The following is a 14337-nucleotide window of genomic DNA, read 5'->3' as shown; positions in this document are numbered from 1 at the left end:
TACGTTATATATTTCCAGACATCTCTTCCCTCAGAGGGTTGTTAGTCTTTTGGATTTCTCTTCCACAGGGACCAGTGGAGGCTGAGGATCATTGAATATATTCCAGTTAGACAGATCTTTGACTGACAATGGTGTCAAGAGTTATGGGGAACAGACAAGAAGATGGAGCAAAAGCTAATATGTGAGGGGATTTCTTCACTCAAGGATGTGGAAAAGATTTGGAATTCTCAACCCCTGAGGACAGTGAAGCCTCGGTCATCAACTATTTTCAAGAGAGATATTGATTGGTTTCTAGATATTGCAGATATCAAGGGATATGGGTTTAGTGTGGGGAGAATGATGCTGAGGTAGATGAACGAATTATCTCATTGAATAGTTTAAAAGGCTCGATGGACCAAATGGCCGACTGCAGCTCCTATTTGTTATGGTCTGTGTGTCCAGGACAGGAAGCAGTGAGCATGGATCTGTCAATCAGCCTCAATCAGCACCTTCAGGAGAATTGGGAGGGTGAATATTAGATACAGCAGAGTGAGAATGGAGGGAGAGTGTGTGGAATGGAGATTTACAGCTTTTTGGGACTGAAATAGGAAAGAATGTTCCATAGAAATTGTCTGTTCTGAATTTCTATCCTGTACTGACACTGATGACTTTTGTAAACTCATTTTACAGGATATTGAAAGAGGAATCACAGACCGAAATCTCAAACGTCACATCTAGATCTGACAGAGTCATATTCCTTGGGAGCTGAATATCATCGGCCTTTGAATCTAGAAGGAGAAATGGTTGTCCAGTCTGTTGATTTGAAAAGATTTCAAACATCAGTGTGACTGGAAAAGCACCAACACACTGCCACACTCAAGTGAGAGTCTTCCAGTGCACGGACTAAAGAGCTTTAACCAGTTACACAGCCTGAATAAATATCACACCATTCACAGTGGGGAGAGACTGTACCCGTGTTCTGTGTGTGGACGAGGCTTCAACTGATTGTCCACCCAAGAGAACGGCAAGGACACCTGCACCATGGAGAAACCATGGAAATGTGCGGATTGTGGGAAGAGATACAGAGCCCCATCTCAGCTGGAAGCTCATCGGCGCAGCCACACTGGGGAGAGGCCGTTCACCTGCTCTCAGTGTGGGGAGGGATTCACTCAGTCATCCGACCTGCAGAGACACCAGCGAGTTCACACTGGGGAGAGACCGTTCACCTGCTCTCAGTGCGGGGAGGGATTCACTCTGTCATCCAGCCTGCAGAGACATCAGCGAGTTCACACTGGGGAGAGACCATTCACCTGCTCTCAGTGTGGGAAGGGATTCACTCGATCATCCTACCTGCAGTCACACCAGCGAGTTCACACTGGGGAGAGGCCATTCACCTGCTCTCAGTGTGGGAAGGGATTCACTTGTTCATCCAGCCTGCGGATGCATCAGCGAGTTCACACTGGGGAGAGGCCGTTCACCTGCTCTCAGTGTGGGGAGGGATTCATTCAGTCATCCAGCCTGCAGACACACCAGCGAATTCACACGGGGGAGAGGCCATTCAGCTGCTCTCAGTGTGGGAAGGGATTCACTCGGGTATCCAACCTGCGGGTACACCAGCGAGTTCACACTGGGGAGAGACCATTCACCTGCTCTCAGTGTGGGAAGGGATTCACTTGGGTATCCAACCTGCGGGCACACCAGCGAGTTCACACTGGGGAGAGACCATTCACCTGATCTCAGTGTGGGAAGGGATTCACTTGTTCATCCCATCTGCAAAGGCACCAGTGAGTTCACCGGGGAGAGACCATTCACTTGCTCTCAGTGTGGAAGGGATTCACTCAGTTATCCAGTCTGCAGACACATGAGCGAGTTCACACTGGGGAGAAACCATTTACGTGCTCTGTTTGGGAAGAGATTCACTGACCTCTCGAACTTGTGCACACACCAGCGAGTTCACACTGGGGAGAGACCGTTCACCTGCTCTCACTGTGGGAAGGGATTCAGCGTGAAAGATTGCTTTGAAAATCCTCCACTATTCGTCAATTGTCCCACCAGAAAGTTTTTGTCCCAGTCTACCTTAGCCAACTCCTCCTTCATCCCTTTTATTGTCTCCTTAGTTTAAGTACAAGACACTGGTTTTGGATTTTACCTTCTCACGCTCCATCTGTATTTTAAATTCAACCAAGGAAGGAATTCAATTACCCATCCCTGCTGGAAACTCATCGACGCAGTCACACTGGGGAGAGGCCATTCATCTGTTCCCAGTGTGGGAAGGGATTTGCTCACCCATCCACTCTGCTGAGACACCAGCAAATTCACACTGGGACGAGGCCATTCAACTGCTCTTGTGTAGGAAGGGATTCAGTTGGTCATCCAGTCTCCTGACACACCAGCGAGTTCACACCGCGGAGAAGCCATTCACCTGCTCCCAGTGTGAGAAGAGATTCGCTGACTCGTCCAACCTAGCTGTACACTAGCGAACTCACAAAGAGGAGAGGCCATTCACCTGCTCCCAGTGTGGAAAGGGATTTAATCGTCATCCAAACTAGCAGTACACCAGCGAGTTCACACTGGAGAGAGGCCTTTTACCTACTGTGTGTGTGGCAAGAGATTCATTGACTCATCCAGCCTAGCAATACACCAGCGAATTCACAAAGGGGAGAGGCCATTCACTTGCTCCCGGTGTGGAAAGGGATATGTTACCTCATCCACTCTTCTGAGACACCAGCGAATTCACAAGGAACTATTGTGATTGTATTTTCCTGTTGAGCATATTCAAACTAAACCATGTTCCTTTGGGTCTGTTTCTGCTGAATTGAAAAATAACTTCAGCTCTGTTTAGGTGTTCATATAGTTGGTCTGAGAAGAGGAGGATTTGGGGTCAGGAAACTTGTACAAAGCATCAGATTATCTGAACAGCAGAGAATTTTGTACATGGAAGGAAACAACTCCGTTCTCAATCACATTAGGGAGAAGCCATGCAACTGTGGAGACTGAAGTGATTGGTGGACCATTTTTTATGGTTTTCTAATTCAGCACATTTCTATTTTTATTAGTTTACTATCATATTATGGTGAGCACTGCTGCCTCACAGCGCCAAGGACTCGGGTTTGATTCCTGGCTTGGGTCACTGTCTGTGTGGAGTTTGCACATTCTCCCCGTGTCTGCATGGGTTTCCTCCGGTGCTCCAGTTTCCTCCCAGTCGGAAAGACATGCTGGTTCGGTGCATCGGCCATGCTAAATTCTCCCTCTGTGTATCTGAATAGGCACCGGAGTGTGGCAACTCGGGGATTTTCAGTAACTTCATTGCTGTGTTAATGTAAGCCTACTTGTGACACTAATCAATAAACTTAAACTATATTACATGTAGCTACGCTGTATCTTTCCAGTCAGAGTCATTACAGCTCAGAAGGAATGCATTGGGTTTCTCAAACCTATTTGACTCTTTGTAGACGAGTTACACGGCCTGAAAAAAACACCACAACATGCAGCGTGGGGAGAAACTGTAGACACGTTCTGTATGTGGACGAAGCTTCAACCTGGAGAGACACAAGGACTCTGGCACCATGGAGAAACTGTGAAAATGGGAGGATTGTGGGAAGGGATTCAATTACCCATCTGCACTGAAAACTCATCAATGCAGTCACACTGGGGGAGAGGCTGTTCAGTCGTGCTGACTGTGGGAAGGGATTCACTCAGTCATCTGCTCTGCAGAAACAGCAAGTTCACACTGGAGAGAGACCATTCACCTGCTCTGAGCTTGGGAAAGGATTCACTGAGTCATCATCTGTGGAGAAACCAGAGAGTTCATCTAGGTGAGAGGCCATTTACTGGCACTCAGTGTGGGAGCAAAAGAATGATTCAACCCCTGTTGAGACATTATGGCAATCACTCAGATTAGACCCATTATCTGCTCCAACTCTGGGTGTTAACTAAATTATTTGAGATTAAATATATACAAATGGAGGGCATTGATTGGACGAGTGCAAATAAAGAGACACTGTCACAGAGTGGAGTTGGGAGGTATGTACTTGTAATGTTTTACTCTGCAAATAAATCTATTCCAAATAAAGGTTAGCTTCAGTTTCTTCCTTCACCATAATGCTGTCAGGATTATAACATGGTAACAGGGAATGTTTGTCTCATGGTGAATTTTAAAAACTAAAGGAAAGTATATTTCAGGCAGGAGCTTACAATCCCAGCAGTTTTTGTGAGAAATGGTTGAAAGCCAGTGGGAATTGTCAGGGTCTGATTCCCCGCTGATGTTCTTGAAGTCTGAACCATCCGATCAATGTAAGAATGAGGTGGAGATGTGGACACGGGTTCAATCATAGAATCAATCATAGAAACCCTACAGTGCAGAAAGAGGCCATTTGGCCCATCGAGTCTGCACCGACCACAATCCCACCCAGGCCCTACCCCCTTGTCCCTACATATTTATCCACTAATCCCTCTAACCTACACATCTCGGGACACTAAGGGGCAATTTTAGCATGGCCAATCAACCTAACCCGCACATCTTTGGACTGTGGGAGGAAACCAGAGAACCCGGAGGAAACGCACGCAGACACGAGGAGAATGTGCAAACTCCACACAGACAGTGACCCGAGCCGGGAATCGAACCCAGGTCCCTGGAGCTGTGAAGCAGCAGTGCTAACCACTGTGCTACCGTGCTACCCCAGGTTACATTCCCGACCAAGGAGAAAACAAGGTCTGGCCTTGGCACTGTCACTTCTTGACAAAAAGATCAGAAGCAAAGTATTTTGTGAGCTGGATGTCCATCAGTTGGATACTGATGAAGGTTTGAATCTTTTATAAAGATTCATTGAGATTTACAAGATAGATGATCTATTGGTTGCCTGTGAAGCATAATTGGACTTTGACAGGTTTCGTGTGAGGGTGAAAGCATCTTTAGTGTGTCTGGATATCGCAACAAAAGACAGGATTGGAACAGCACTAATAGGTGATTGAACCCCAGCAATGACTGGGGAACTATTAACAGGTGTTTCAGGTCTGAATGAAAACATCATCGTGTGATAAACTTTCGCAGTGAGACACAACACAGAGAATTCTGAGGCTGAACACAATGATGATGGTTATCACTCTGAAGGAATTGGAATATCAGAAGGAATTTGGTCCAGTGATGAGTGTGTTAGTCACAGACTCAGTCACCTGTTCTGTGTTTGATACATTCAAGTATATGAGTTAGGAGCAAGCACTGGCCACTCAGCCCCTCGAGTCTGCTCTGTCGTTCAGTAAGATAATGGCTGATCTGATTGTAACCTCAACCCCACATTCCCACTTACCCCGTTAACCTTTCACTCCCTTGTTAATCAAGAATCTATCTCGCTCTGCCTTCAAAATATTCAATGGTGATTCTTACAGCAACTTTTGAGGAAGAGTTCCAGGAACTGTCAACGCTCTGGGGAAAAAAAAGTTTCCTCATCTCTGCTTTAAATGAACTTATTTTAAACAGTTACCCCTTGTTCTGGATTCTCCTACTAGAGGAAACATGCCCTCCACATCCACCCTGTCAAAATGCCTCAGGATCTTATATGTTTCAGTTAAGTTGCCTCTTACTGTTCTAAACTCCAGGGGACAAAACCCTCACCTGTCTAACCTTGCCTCATTCCACAGTGGCTGCACCTCAACAGTGTGTGGATCAGATTGAAGATGTTACCAAGATTCACCTCATGGTGAAGAGTGACACAAGGTTAAGGAGTATGAAAGGTTTCCAGTTGGTGATATCAATAGATTGAAGCCACTAAAGAGAGTGTTGATTCCATGTAAAGTAGCTGGAGTCAGCACTCCAGGACTGGTGTAGTCTGGTGTGTCTGACAGTGAACCTGCTCAGTTTAATGTTGAGTGAACCTTTCATGAAAAAGGCACAAATGCAACTGGACATGGAACAAGGAATGATTGTTTTATTTGGAAAGTCAGTAGATCTGCAGTTTACTCAATCAGGACATTATCGTATCCTCTTAACAAAACCTGATGTTTCTAATCATAGGGTTTGAGAAGGATTCGTGACATCAGGCGAAGAGAATCAGAAAAAAATTACAAATTGTCTTAAAGCTGCACAAACAATTTGCTCGTCCTATCGAACAAAGATTAAAAATCCTGCTACAAGATGCAGGGCTGGTTGATGAAGAGTATACGAGACTCAGAACAGATTAGTACAAAGTATCGGACAAAGCGATTACATCCTTCCCTTGGCTCATGAAGAAGTTGCTGTGCATCTAAAGGTATGAGACAAAGACAGAAATATTTTAATTCTACACTTTATCGATATGGTGACCCAACTTAGTCTTTCTCCAATAATACATGGTAAGGACAAAAGGGTGATTCTAGAACAAGTCACTGAGAAGTGGACAGGGACTGGACCTGGGGCACCAGCTAGGTTTCTGACTGATAATGGAGGGGAATTTGTTAATGATGAGTTTGGAGACGTGTGTAAAAACATGAACATTCTGGTCATGAACACGGCAGCTGAAAGTCCTTTCAGTGATGGTCTCTGTGAAAGGAATCACACGGTGATCGATGAAATGCTGCAGAAAATCTCAGCTGATCAGCCAAACTGCAAGTTGATACCTGCACTGGCCTGGACGGTTCATGTAAAGAATTCACTTCAGGTGGTTGGAGAGTATAATCCCTGTTAATTGGTTTGGGAGAAATCCCAAATTACCCTCTGTGCCGGGTGATAAACCTGCTTTCGAAGGGACGACAATTAGTACAATTTTTATTCATTTATTATCGAATTGTTTCACTAAAATAATTGTTCGAGCTAAGAAATTGTGGATCCGAGAAGAGCGGTGTCTTATAATGTAATACTTTGTACAAAATAAAGACCATCATACATTTCTTCTACGATTTGTTTTGAAATATTGTTGTGTGAGTTGTTACAATTTGGGTTGGAAACATTAACGTTTCAAGAGAAATGTAAACACCCAGCGATTAACTGGAAAAATTACATCAGAAGATTCCAGGTTTTTAATCAAAAACAAACTTTCCTTCATATAAAATAGAAATATTAATAATCAGCATGACCAATTATATTTTGTGAAGATTTATGCTGTAAACTCAGTTCTAATTTTCGACCCCTCTTTAGCTCCGAAGCGTCACGTGGACTCAAAACATGAATCCTATTTTCACTCACCACAGATGCTGTCAGACCTGAGTTTTTGCAGTATTTTTCAGCTTTTGTTTGTAGTTTTTACCCTCCTCCCTGCGCGCGCGCACGCACACGCACAAGTTCCCTTATATTTAACAATTTACAAACATAGAAACTAGAGGCAGGAATAGGTCATTTGGCCCTTTGAACCTGCTCCACCATTTATCGTGACCATGGCTGATCATCGAATTCAGTATCCTGATCCCCCCCCTGTCTCCCATATCCCTTGACCCTTTTAGACCCAAGAGTTTTATCTAGTTTCTTCTTCAAGGTTCATTCACTTCTGTTCCTGGAACCATCCCAAAGGAATGTCAAAGCTCTCCAAGATTCACTTCAATTCTCCTCACTTTTTCAGCTATTCTCCAAGGTTTTATGGGGATCCTTCCATTAGCTTTCAAATAAGTAACTTTCCTTTAAGACCTCAAAACTGTGGCCTCCCCAGTTCAAGCATGGGCTTCACTGCCTTCTCCCTGAGGGATTTAAACATTGGGAACACCCCTGATTCCTTATGACCCTCTCGGCTCCTGCTCCCATAGCTGGTTCACAGCTCCTGGTCCCACAGTTGACGGTTTCCAAGCTAACTGCAGACTGCCTGCTTTCTGTGAGAAACACCCAGAATTCCAATCAAGGCTCGACCCTGAATCACTTATCCCCATGGTAACAGAGACCAATTGGGATGTCCAATAGATGTTTAAAATAATTAACTTGCAATTTCAAAACCAAACATGTGACCCTGAGGTCTGCCTGATGAGTTCACCTCTGTAACAAAGGCAGGACGATAAGTGTCAGACCCAATGGCCCTGATTTTACCGGCACGCCCGCCCCAAATTCAGGTGGACAAGGCTCACAGAATGGAATTCTCCATTGCCCTCGGGCACCATTCTACGAGCCTCGGGCAGGCCGGTAAAATTCCGGCCAATGTCTCCAGGTCTCCTGCTAAAAGAGGCTGAGCCCAGCCCCCTTTTTACAGCATTAGCTGCTGTACTCTGCTCAATAAGAGCTTAAATGTCCCAAATCTTGCGTTAATTGTGCTACTTCCAGCTGATTTTCACAGTAGAAAATGTGATTTTCAGCATCTACAATAATCAAATACCCCGTGGCTGTTTTTTTCTAAATCAAATTACTTGCAATCTTTTTGAATGAACATGTCAAAACTGAGGGAATTCCCTCTGTGTATTTAATTAGAAATGTCTCACTGTGACTCAAAGAGGAAGAGTCCAGCTGCCCTTTTACAGTTTTTATCCTTCCAGCTGTGACTCCTCAAATCAACATGGGCCACACCTTGTGATTGCGAATTCTCTTAGGGTGTTTTTACCAGATTCTCAACCCAGATTTTTCATTTTTTAAAAACTAATTCTCAAGCTCAAAGTTAATTTGTAAAACAGGAAAGATTAGATAGACACAAACCTCTTCCTCAGGAAGAAATGAAAATGTATCACCATCTGAATATCCTATTTAGAAGATTACAATTTGCTGTACATATTAATAACAGCCATGATCACATTGAATGGCGGAGCAGCTCAAAGAGCATCAGCCCACTGGAAGCTAAATCCTGAGACTGGTCAGTCCCGCAGAAAGAAACCGTCCGACCGTCCCACTTTGGGGAGGCGATGGCCTGGTGGAACAATCGCTAGACTATTAATCCAGAAACTCAGCTAATGTTCTGGGGACATGTGTTCGAATCCCACCACGGCAGATGGTGGAATTTGACCTCAATAAAAAACATCTGGAATTGAGAATCTACTGATGACCATGAAACCGCTGTTGATTGTCGGAAAAACCCATCTGGTTCATTAACGTTCTTTAGGGAAGGAAATTTGTCATCCTCACCTAGTTTGGCCGACATGTGACTCCAGAGCCACAGCAATGTGACTGTCACTCAACTGCCCTCTCGAGAGAAACTAGGGATGGGCAATAAATGCTGACCAGCGACACCCATGTCCCACACTGAATAAAAATAAAACTGTCAGAGTGAACATGGTTCAGTTCTGGATGTGAATAACAGCAGCAATAACAGCAGAATCCAGTCCCTGTCATCACTTGTGAGCTCACTGGTATCTGAACAGATTGGATAACTGAGTGAATACCATCCTGCACAGACCCAGTGAATGGCCTCTCCCCAGCATGAAGACACTGGTGTGTCAGAAGGTCGGATGAATCAATGAATGCTTTCTCATTCAGCTGAACAGCCTCTCCCTTTTGTGAACTTGCTGGTGTGTCTGCAAGTGAGATAATCGATTAAATCTCATCTCACACTCGAGACAGCTGAATGGCCTCTCCCCTGTGTGAACTCGCTCGTGTCTCAGCAGGTCAGATGAAGTAGCGAAAGCTTTCCCACACTCAGAGCAGGTGAACGGTCTCTCCCTGGTGTGAACTCGCTGGTGTATCTGTCGGTTGTAGGAGAGAGAGAATCTCTTTCCACATTCAGAGCAGGTGAATGGCCTCTCCCCAGTGTGAACTCGCTGGTGTGTCTGCAACTGAGATAACCGACTGAAACTCATCACACACTTGGAGCAGGTAAATGGCCTCTCCCCACTGTGAATTCGCTGGTGTATCCGGAGGTTGGAGGAGCGAGAGAATCCCTTTCCACACTGCAAACAGATGAACGGCCTCTCCCCTGTGTGAACTCGCTGGTGTGTCATTACATCGGATGAATTCGTAAATCCCTTTGCACACTTAGTGCAGGTGAATGGTCTCTCCCCAGTGTGACTGCGCCGATGAATTTCCAGCTCCGACGGGAATCTGAATCCCTTTCCACAGTGTCCACATTTCCACAGTTTCTCCATGGTGCCAGTGTCCTTGTATCTCTCCAGGTTTGCTGATCAGTTGCGGTTGGTGTGTGTGTGTGTGTGTGTGTGTTACACCAATGTTTAAAATCTTTTGAAGCAGATAGAAGAGAGAAACATTTCTCCTGGACTCAAATGCCGATGATATCCTGGTCCCAATAATCGAACAATTCTGTTAATTCTTCACTTGATGTTTCCTTTGAGATTTCAATCTGTCAATCCTCCCCTCCATTATCCTGTAAAAGGAATTGATAAAAGTCATCACCGTCAGTACTGGATAGAAATTCAGAACAGATAATTTTGAATATAACTGGACTAAAAACATGTGGTATACAGTGCCGCATTTCTTAATTAGAGAGGTGATAGGAAGGAGATTTGAGAAAACTATATTTACTCCAGATTTTAAAAGCAATCTTTCTGAATTGTAATGTCTCTTTGACTGGAACTATATAACGTAACGACATGCTGTATTACAAGAATAAAACAATGAATCTTATTACCGAAACATAAATATACCAAATATATGAACACAAGATATATCTCTGTTGTGACTAATCTAAAAAGTAAACAAATTTCAGAAAGTTCCAATGGAATACTGAAGGACAAGGTTTCACATTTTAAAAAATACTTTACAAATCAATTTAAAACCAGCATCACTAAATCATGCAAAGAAACATTATTTGAATGCACAAGATAAATTACACTTTAAAAAGCTCAGACAATAAAAACAGGTTCCACAAAATCACAAACATTTCCCCCTCAGTATATTTAGCTCTAATTCCAGTTCCAGAGTCCCACAACTCTCTGTAATTCCCAGGGGGAAAAAGAAAGTGTTTTCCTCACAGATGTTGTCCAGAGGATGAAGTTTGAGTCTGTGGTGAAGTTTTAGTCTGTGTGTGAAGTTTGAGTCTGTGTGTGAAGTTGGAGTCTGTGGTGAAGCTACAAACAGAAGCTGTTCTGTTTCAAATCAAACTGCGGGACTTGGAAGAAAATGATGGGAAGAGATTTTGCAAAGTCCCCTCCCCCACTCCCTCAGCTGGCAGCCCAGCACGCAGGCGCAGAGAGCGCTGCTGAGCCGAGCTGTCCGGAGCAGGCGCAGTGCGGCTGCCGCCAGCGGTCGCTCTCGATCTCTTTTTGGAGCAGCAGCCGCCGGAGAGAGAGGGGGGAGGGGGAGATCACCGAGCGGCTTCTCGCTCTGGCCGGAGCCGCCAGCCGGTTGCCCGGAAACCTTGGCTCGAGGAGGTGCAGAGGGAGGGGGAACAATCGGTGGGGTGGGGGCGGGACTCCCGTGTCCGCGCGCCCAGGCCTGCGCACTGGAACCCGAGGATGTCACTGCGGTGCAGACTGATTCCTATTGGCTGATATAGGCAGGCCTCCATTGACGTCACAATGCAAAAGTTTGTTGATGATTTTCAGAGTGAAACTTCCTCCTCTGGACAACATCTGGGAGGAAATCAATGTTTCCCCCTTTCCATTTCTTTTCTCATTCTGGGGGAAATTGGGCACTTGCAGCAACTGAAGGGAGAGGAAGTGAATTTAGGGAGGCTGCAGACTGGAACTATTACAGACGAACATCGGGCATTAGGAGCAGGACGAGACCCAGGTATATTTTTCTTTCTCTCTCAAAGATATTGACATCTTTTGACTCCCTCAGGATGTCGCACCTATTTATCTGGCTAATAGGATAGCCTCTTACCTAATGTTCACAATTAAAGGGGGAGTTTTCCCAGGAGAAGGCAGTTTAAATGAACAGTAAATTCGCTTGGGACAGAGATATGTTTAATGTAGTTATATGGTACGTGCTATGTTATTTATGATTCCCTATTTCTTGTCTTGATATATAAAAGGCACTGTGTCAACGTTACCTATTTCCACTGATGGAGACATTACAACATAGAAGGAATCCATTTGGCAACTCAAATCCATGCCAACCCTCTTTGGAGCAATTCAGCCAGTCCCATTCCCCCTCTATATTCCCATTCCCCTGAGTTTCACATCACAATGGAATGGATGAGAATTCCAGATGAGCTGAGACTGGGGTGGAGTCGGGCGATGTCACTGAGATGGAAATAGTGATGATGATCTGGATATGTGGCTGGAAGCTCATCTTTGGGTGAAATATTTCACCAGGATTGTGAACAGCCTGGTTCAGGTCAGACATGTTGCCAGGAAGAGGGATAGAGTTGTTGGCGAGGGAGTGGAGTTTGGAGAGGGGACTGAAGACAGTGGGTTCAGTCTTCCCAGTATTTATATGAAATAAATTTCTGTTCGTTTAGTACTGGAAGTCAGATAAGTCAGGATGGTGTGTGGGTTGGAGGAACTCGGAGGTGATGGTGTTTATATCCATCTGCTATCTTGGTCCTTCGAGTTGGTGGAGTTGAGGGTTTGTGAGATTCTGTCAAAGTTCTTGTCAAGTTGTAGATGTATAAAATCCCTTGCCTTCACCCCGGCCACTCCTACTTCTCTCTATCTCCTCCCAAAGTCTTGTGTAGACCCAGACCTTCTGGCAGGTTTCATTCCCTGAAGGATATCAGTGAACCAGCTGGGTTTGTATGACAATCCAGCAGCTTTCTTGGTTACCCTTTCCTCACCGCGGCCCCACAAATTAGCAGATGCATTCAGCTCAATTCCACAACCCACCTTTGTGTTTTTGTGGGTTCTTTCTCACTCACTTTTTTCTGTTTTAAATCAATTTCACAGGGTTTACAAGAAGAAGATTTGCAGTTGAGAAACTGAAACAAAACATGATATCAGAATCTGATGAGTCGGCCAATTTACTGTAACCTGAATATCATTGTATTTTGAAATTGGAAGAAAAAAGCACCGTTCACAGTGGAGAGAAACTGTACATGTGTTCTGTTTGTGGATAAGACTTCAACCAATCATCTGGCCTTTGGAAACATAATTGCAGTCACAACAGGGAGATGGCATGGAAGTGTGAGGATTGTGGGAAGGAATTCAATTACCCATCCCTGCTGGAAACTCATCGACGCAGTCACACTGGGGAGAGGCCATTCACCTGCTCTCAGTGTGGGAAGGGATTCACTCAGTTATCCAGCTTACATATACACCAGAGGACTCATGCTGAGGAGAGGCCGTTTACCTGCTCCCAATGTGGGAAGGGATTCAATCAGTCATCAAACCTAGCAATACACCAGCGTGTTCACACTGGGGTGAAACCGTTCACCTGCTCTGAATGTGGGAAGAGATTTTCTCACTCATCCACTCTGCTGATACACCAGCGAACTCACACTCAGGAGAGGCCATTCACTTGCTCCCAGTGTGGGAAGGGATTTGCTGACTCATCTACTTTGTTGAAACACCAGCGAGTTCACACTGGGGAGAGGCCATTCACCTGTTCCCAGTGTGGAAAGGGATTTGCTCAGTCAGCCACCTTGTTCACACACCAGCGAATTCACACTGGGGAGAGGCCATTCACCTGCTCTGTGTGTGGGAAAGGATTCAGTCGGTCATCAACTCTGCTGACACACCAGCGAGTTCACACTGGGGAGAAACCATTCATCTGCTCTGTGTGTGGGAAAGGATTCAATCACTCATCCAACCGAGCAATACACCAGCGAATCCACACAGAGAGGCCATTCATCTGCTCTGTGTGTGAGAAGGGATTCAATCAGACGTCTAAACTAGCAATACATCAGCGGGTTCACACTGGGGAGAGGCCATTCACCTGCTTGCAGTGTGGGAAGGGATACGTTACCTCATCGAATCTTCTGACGCACCAGCGAATTCACAAGTTGTGATTGGATTTCAAATTAGGGAGAAACCATGAAAATGTGCAGACTGTGAGGAGAGTTTCAGTTACCTGTCAGAGCTGGAAGCACACCGGGGGCTGTTTGAAGATGGAGGGTTTCTACAAGCTGCTCTAAGACTTGTCTTCTCTCTGAAACTTCAGGACAGTCTATACTCATTATAGCAAGTATATTTATGGTTTCTAACTGTAATTGAAGTGGGATCTACATCTCTGAGGAATGTTGCATATTTGGAACTGAAATTGTGCTAAATTAGAAATTAAAGTTGTTTCCTTTCACTTTTAAATATTGTTCAACTGTTAATAGTTAAGCTGCTTCATTTTTTGGAATTATATTTAAGCTGTTGTTAAATAAAGTTTGTTTTACCATGAAAGATTCCTAATTTGTCAGTGGAATTACTCCTGGAGTGAAGCATCCTATCCTCACATTTATGCCAAAATAGAAAACTTTGTTTGGATCTAATCTGGCTTCCGAACATAATTTATGGGTTCTGGTCCAGGACACTTTTGGAAGGGATTCACTCCATAATCTACCCTCCAACCACCCCCGCTTCACACTGGGGAGAGACCTTTTAAATGCCCAGACTGTGAGAACTGCTATAAAAGCTGTAGAGAACTGATGTCTCATCAAC

At 44.8% G+C, this 14337-nt stretch overlaps 3 protein-coding genes across 5 annotated transcripts in view; 2 read left to right on the top strand and 1 right to left on the bottom strand.

Annotated features, from left to right (window-relative positions):
- LOC144485002 (uncharacterized) overlaps positions 1-4044 on the top strand; it is a 397873-nt gene extending 393829 nt beyond the window's left edge. For 2 of the 3 annotated variants that reach the window (XM_078203329.1, XM_078203327.1), the window contains exon 2: positions 670-2162. In XM_078203329.1, coding sequence (XP_078059455.1) covers positions 1021-1713 — 693 coding nt within the window. In that variant the 5' untranslated portion in view covers positions 670-1020 and the 3' untranslated portion in view covers positions 1714-2162. Of the gene's footprint in view, positions 1-669 lie in introns of all 3 variants that reach the window. The other variant, XM_078203326.1, reaches the window with a different exon arrangement.
- Positions 4045-9321: 5277 nt separating this feature from the next.
- On the bottom strand, positions 9322-12779 carry LOC144485004 (uncharacterized). Its single transcript, XM_078203331.1, has 2 exons — positions 12577-12779; positions 9322-10172 (listed from the first exon to the last, which is right to left on the bottom strand). The coding sequence occupies exon 2, from the start codon at positions 9934-9936 to the stop codon at positions 9328-9330; it is 609 nt and encodes a 202-aa protein (XP_078059457.1). The 5' UTR covers positions 9937-10172; positions 12577-12779; the 3' UTR covers positions 9322-9327.
- Positions 11073-14079, top strand: LOC144484995 (uncharacterized). The gene is made up of 2 exons (XM_078203318.1): positions 11073-11539; positions 12637-14079. The coding sequence occupies exon 2, from the start codon at positions 12861-12863 to the stop codon at positions 13695-13697; it is 837 nt and encodes a 278-aa protein (XP_078059444.1). The 5' UTR covers positions 11073-11539; positions 12637-12860; the 3' UTR covers positions 13698-14079.
- The last annotated feature ends 258 nt before the right edge of the window (positions 14080-14337 follow it).

The sequence above is a fragment of the Mustelus asterias genome, unplaced genomic scaffold (genome assembly GCF_964213995.1).
Source record: "Mustelus asterias unplaced genomic scaffold, sMusAst1.hap1.1 HAP1_SCAFFOLD_150, whole genome shotgun sequence".
Taxonomy (NCBI): domain Eukaryota; kingdom Metazoa; phylum Chordata; class Chondrichthyes; order Carcharhiniformes; family Triakidae; genus Mustelus; species Mustelus asterias.
The sequence above is the reverse complement of the archived record's forward strand: the minus strand, read 5'-3'. Positions and strand labels throughout refer to the sequence as shown.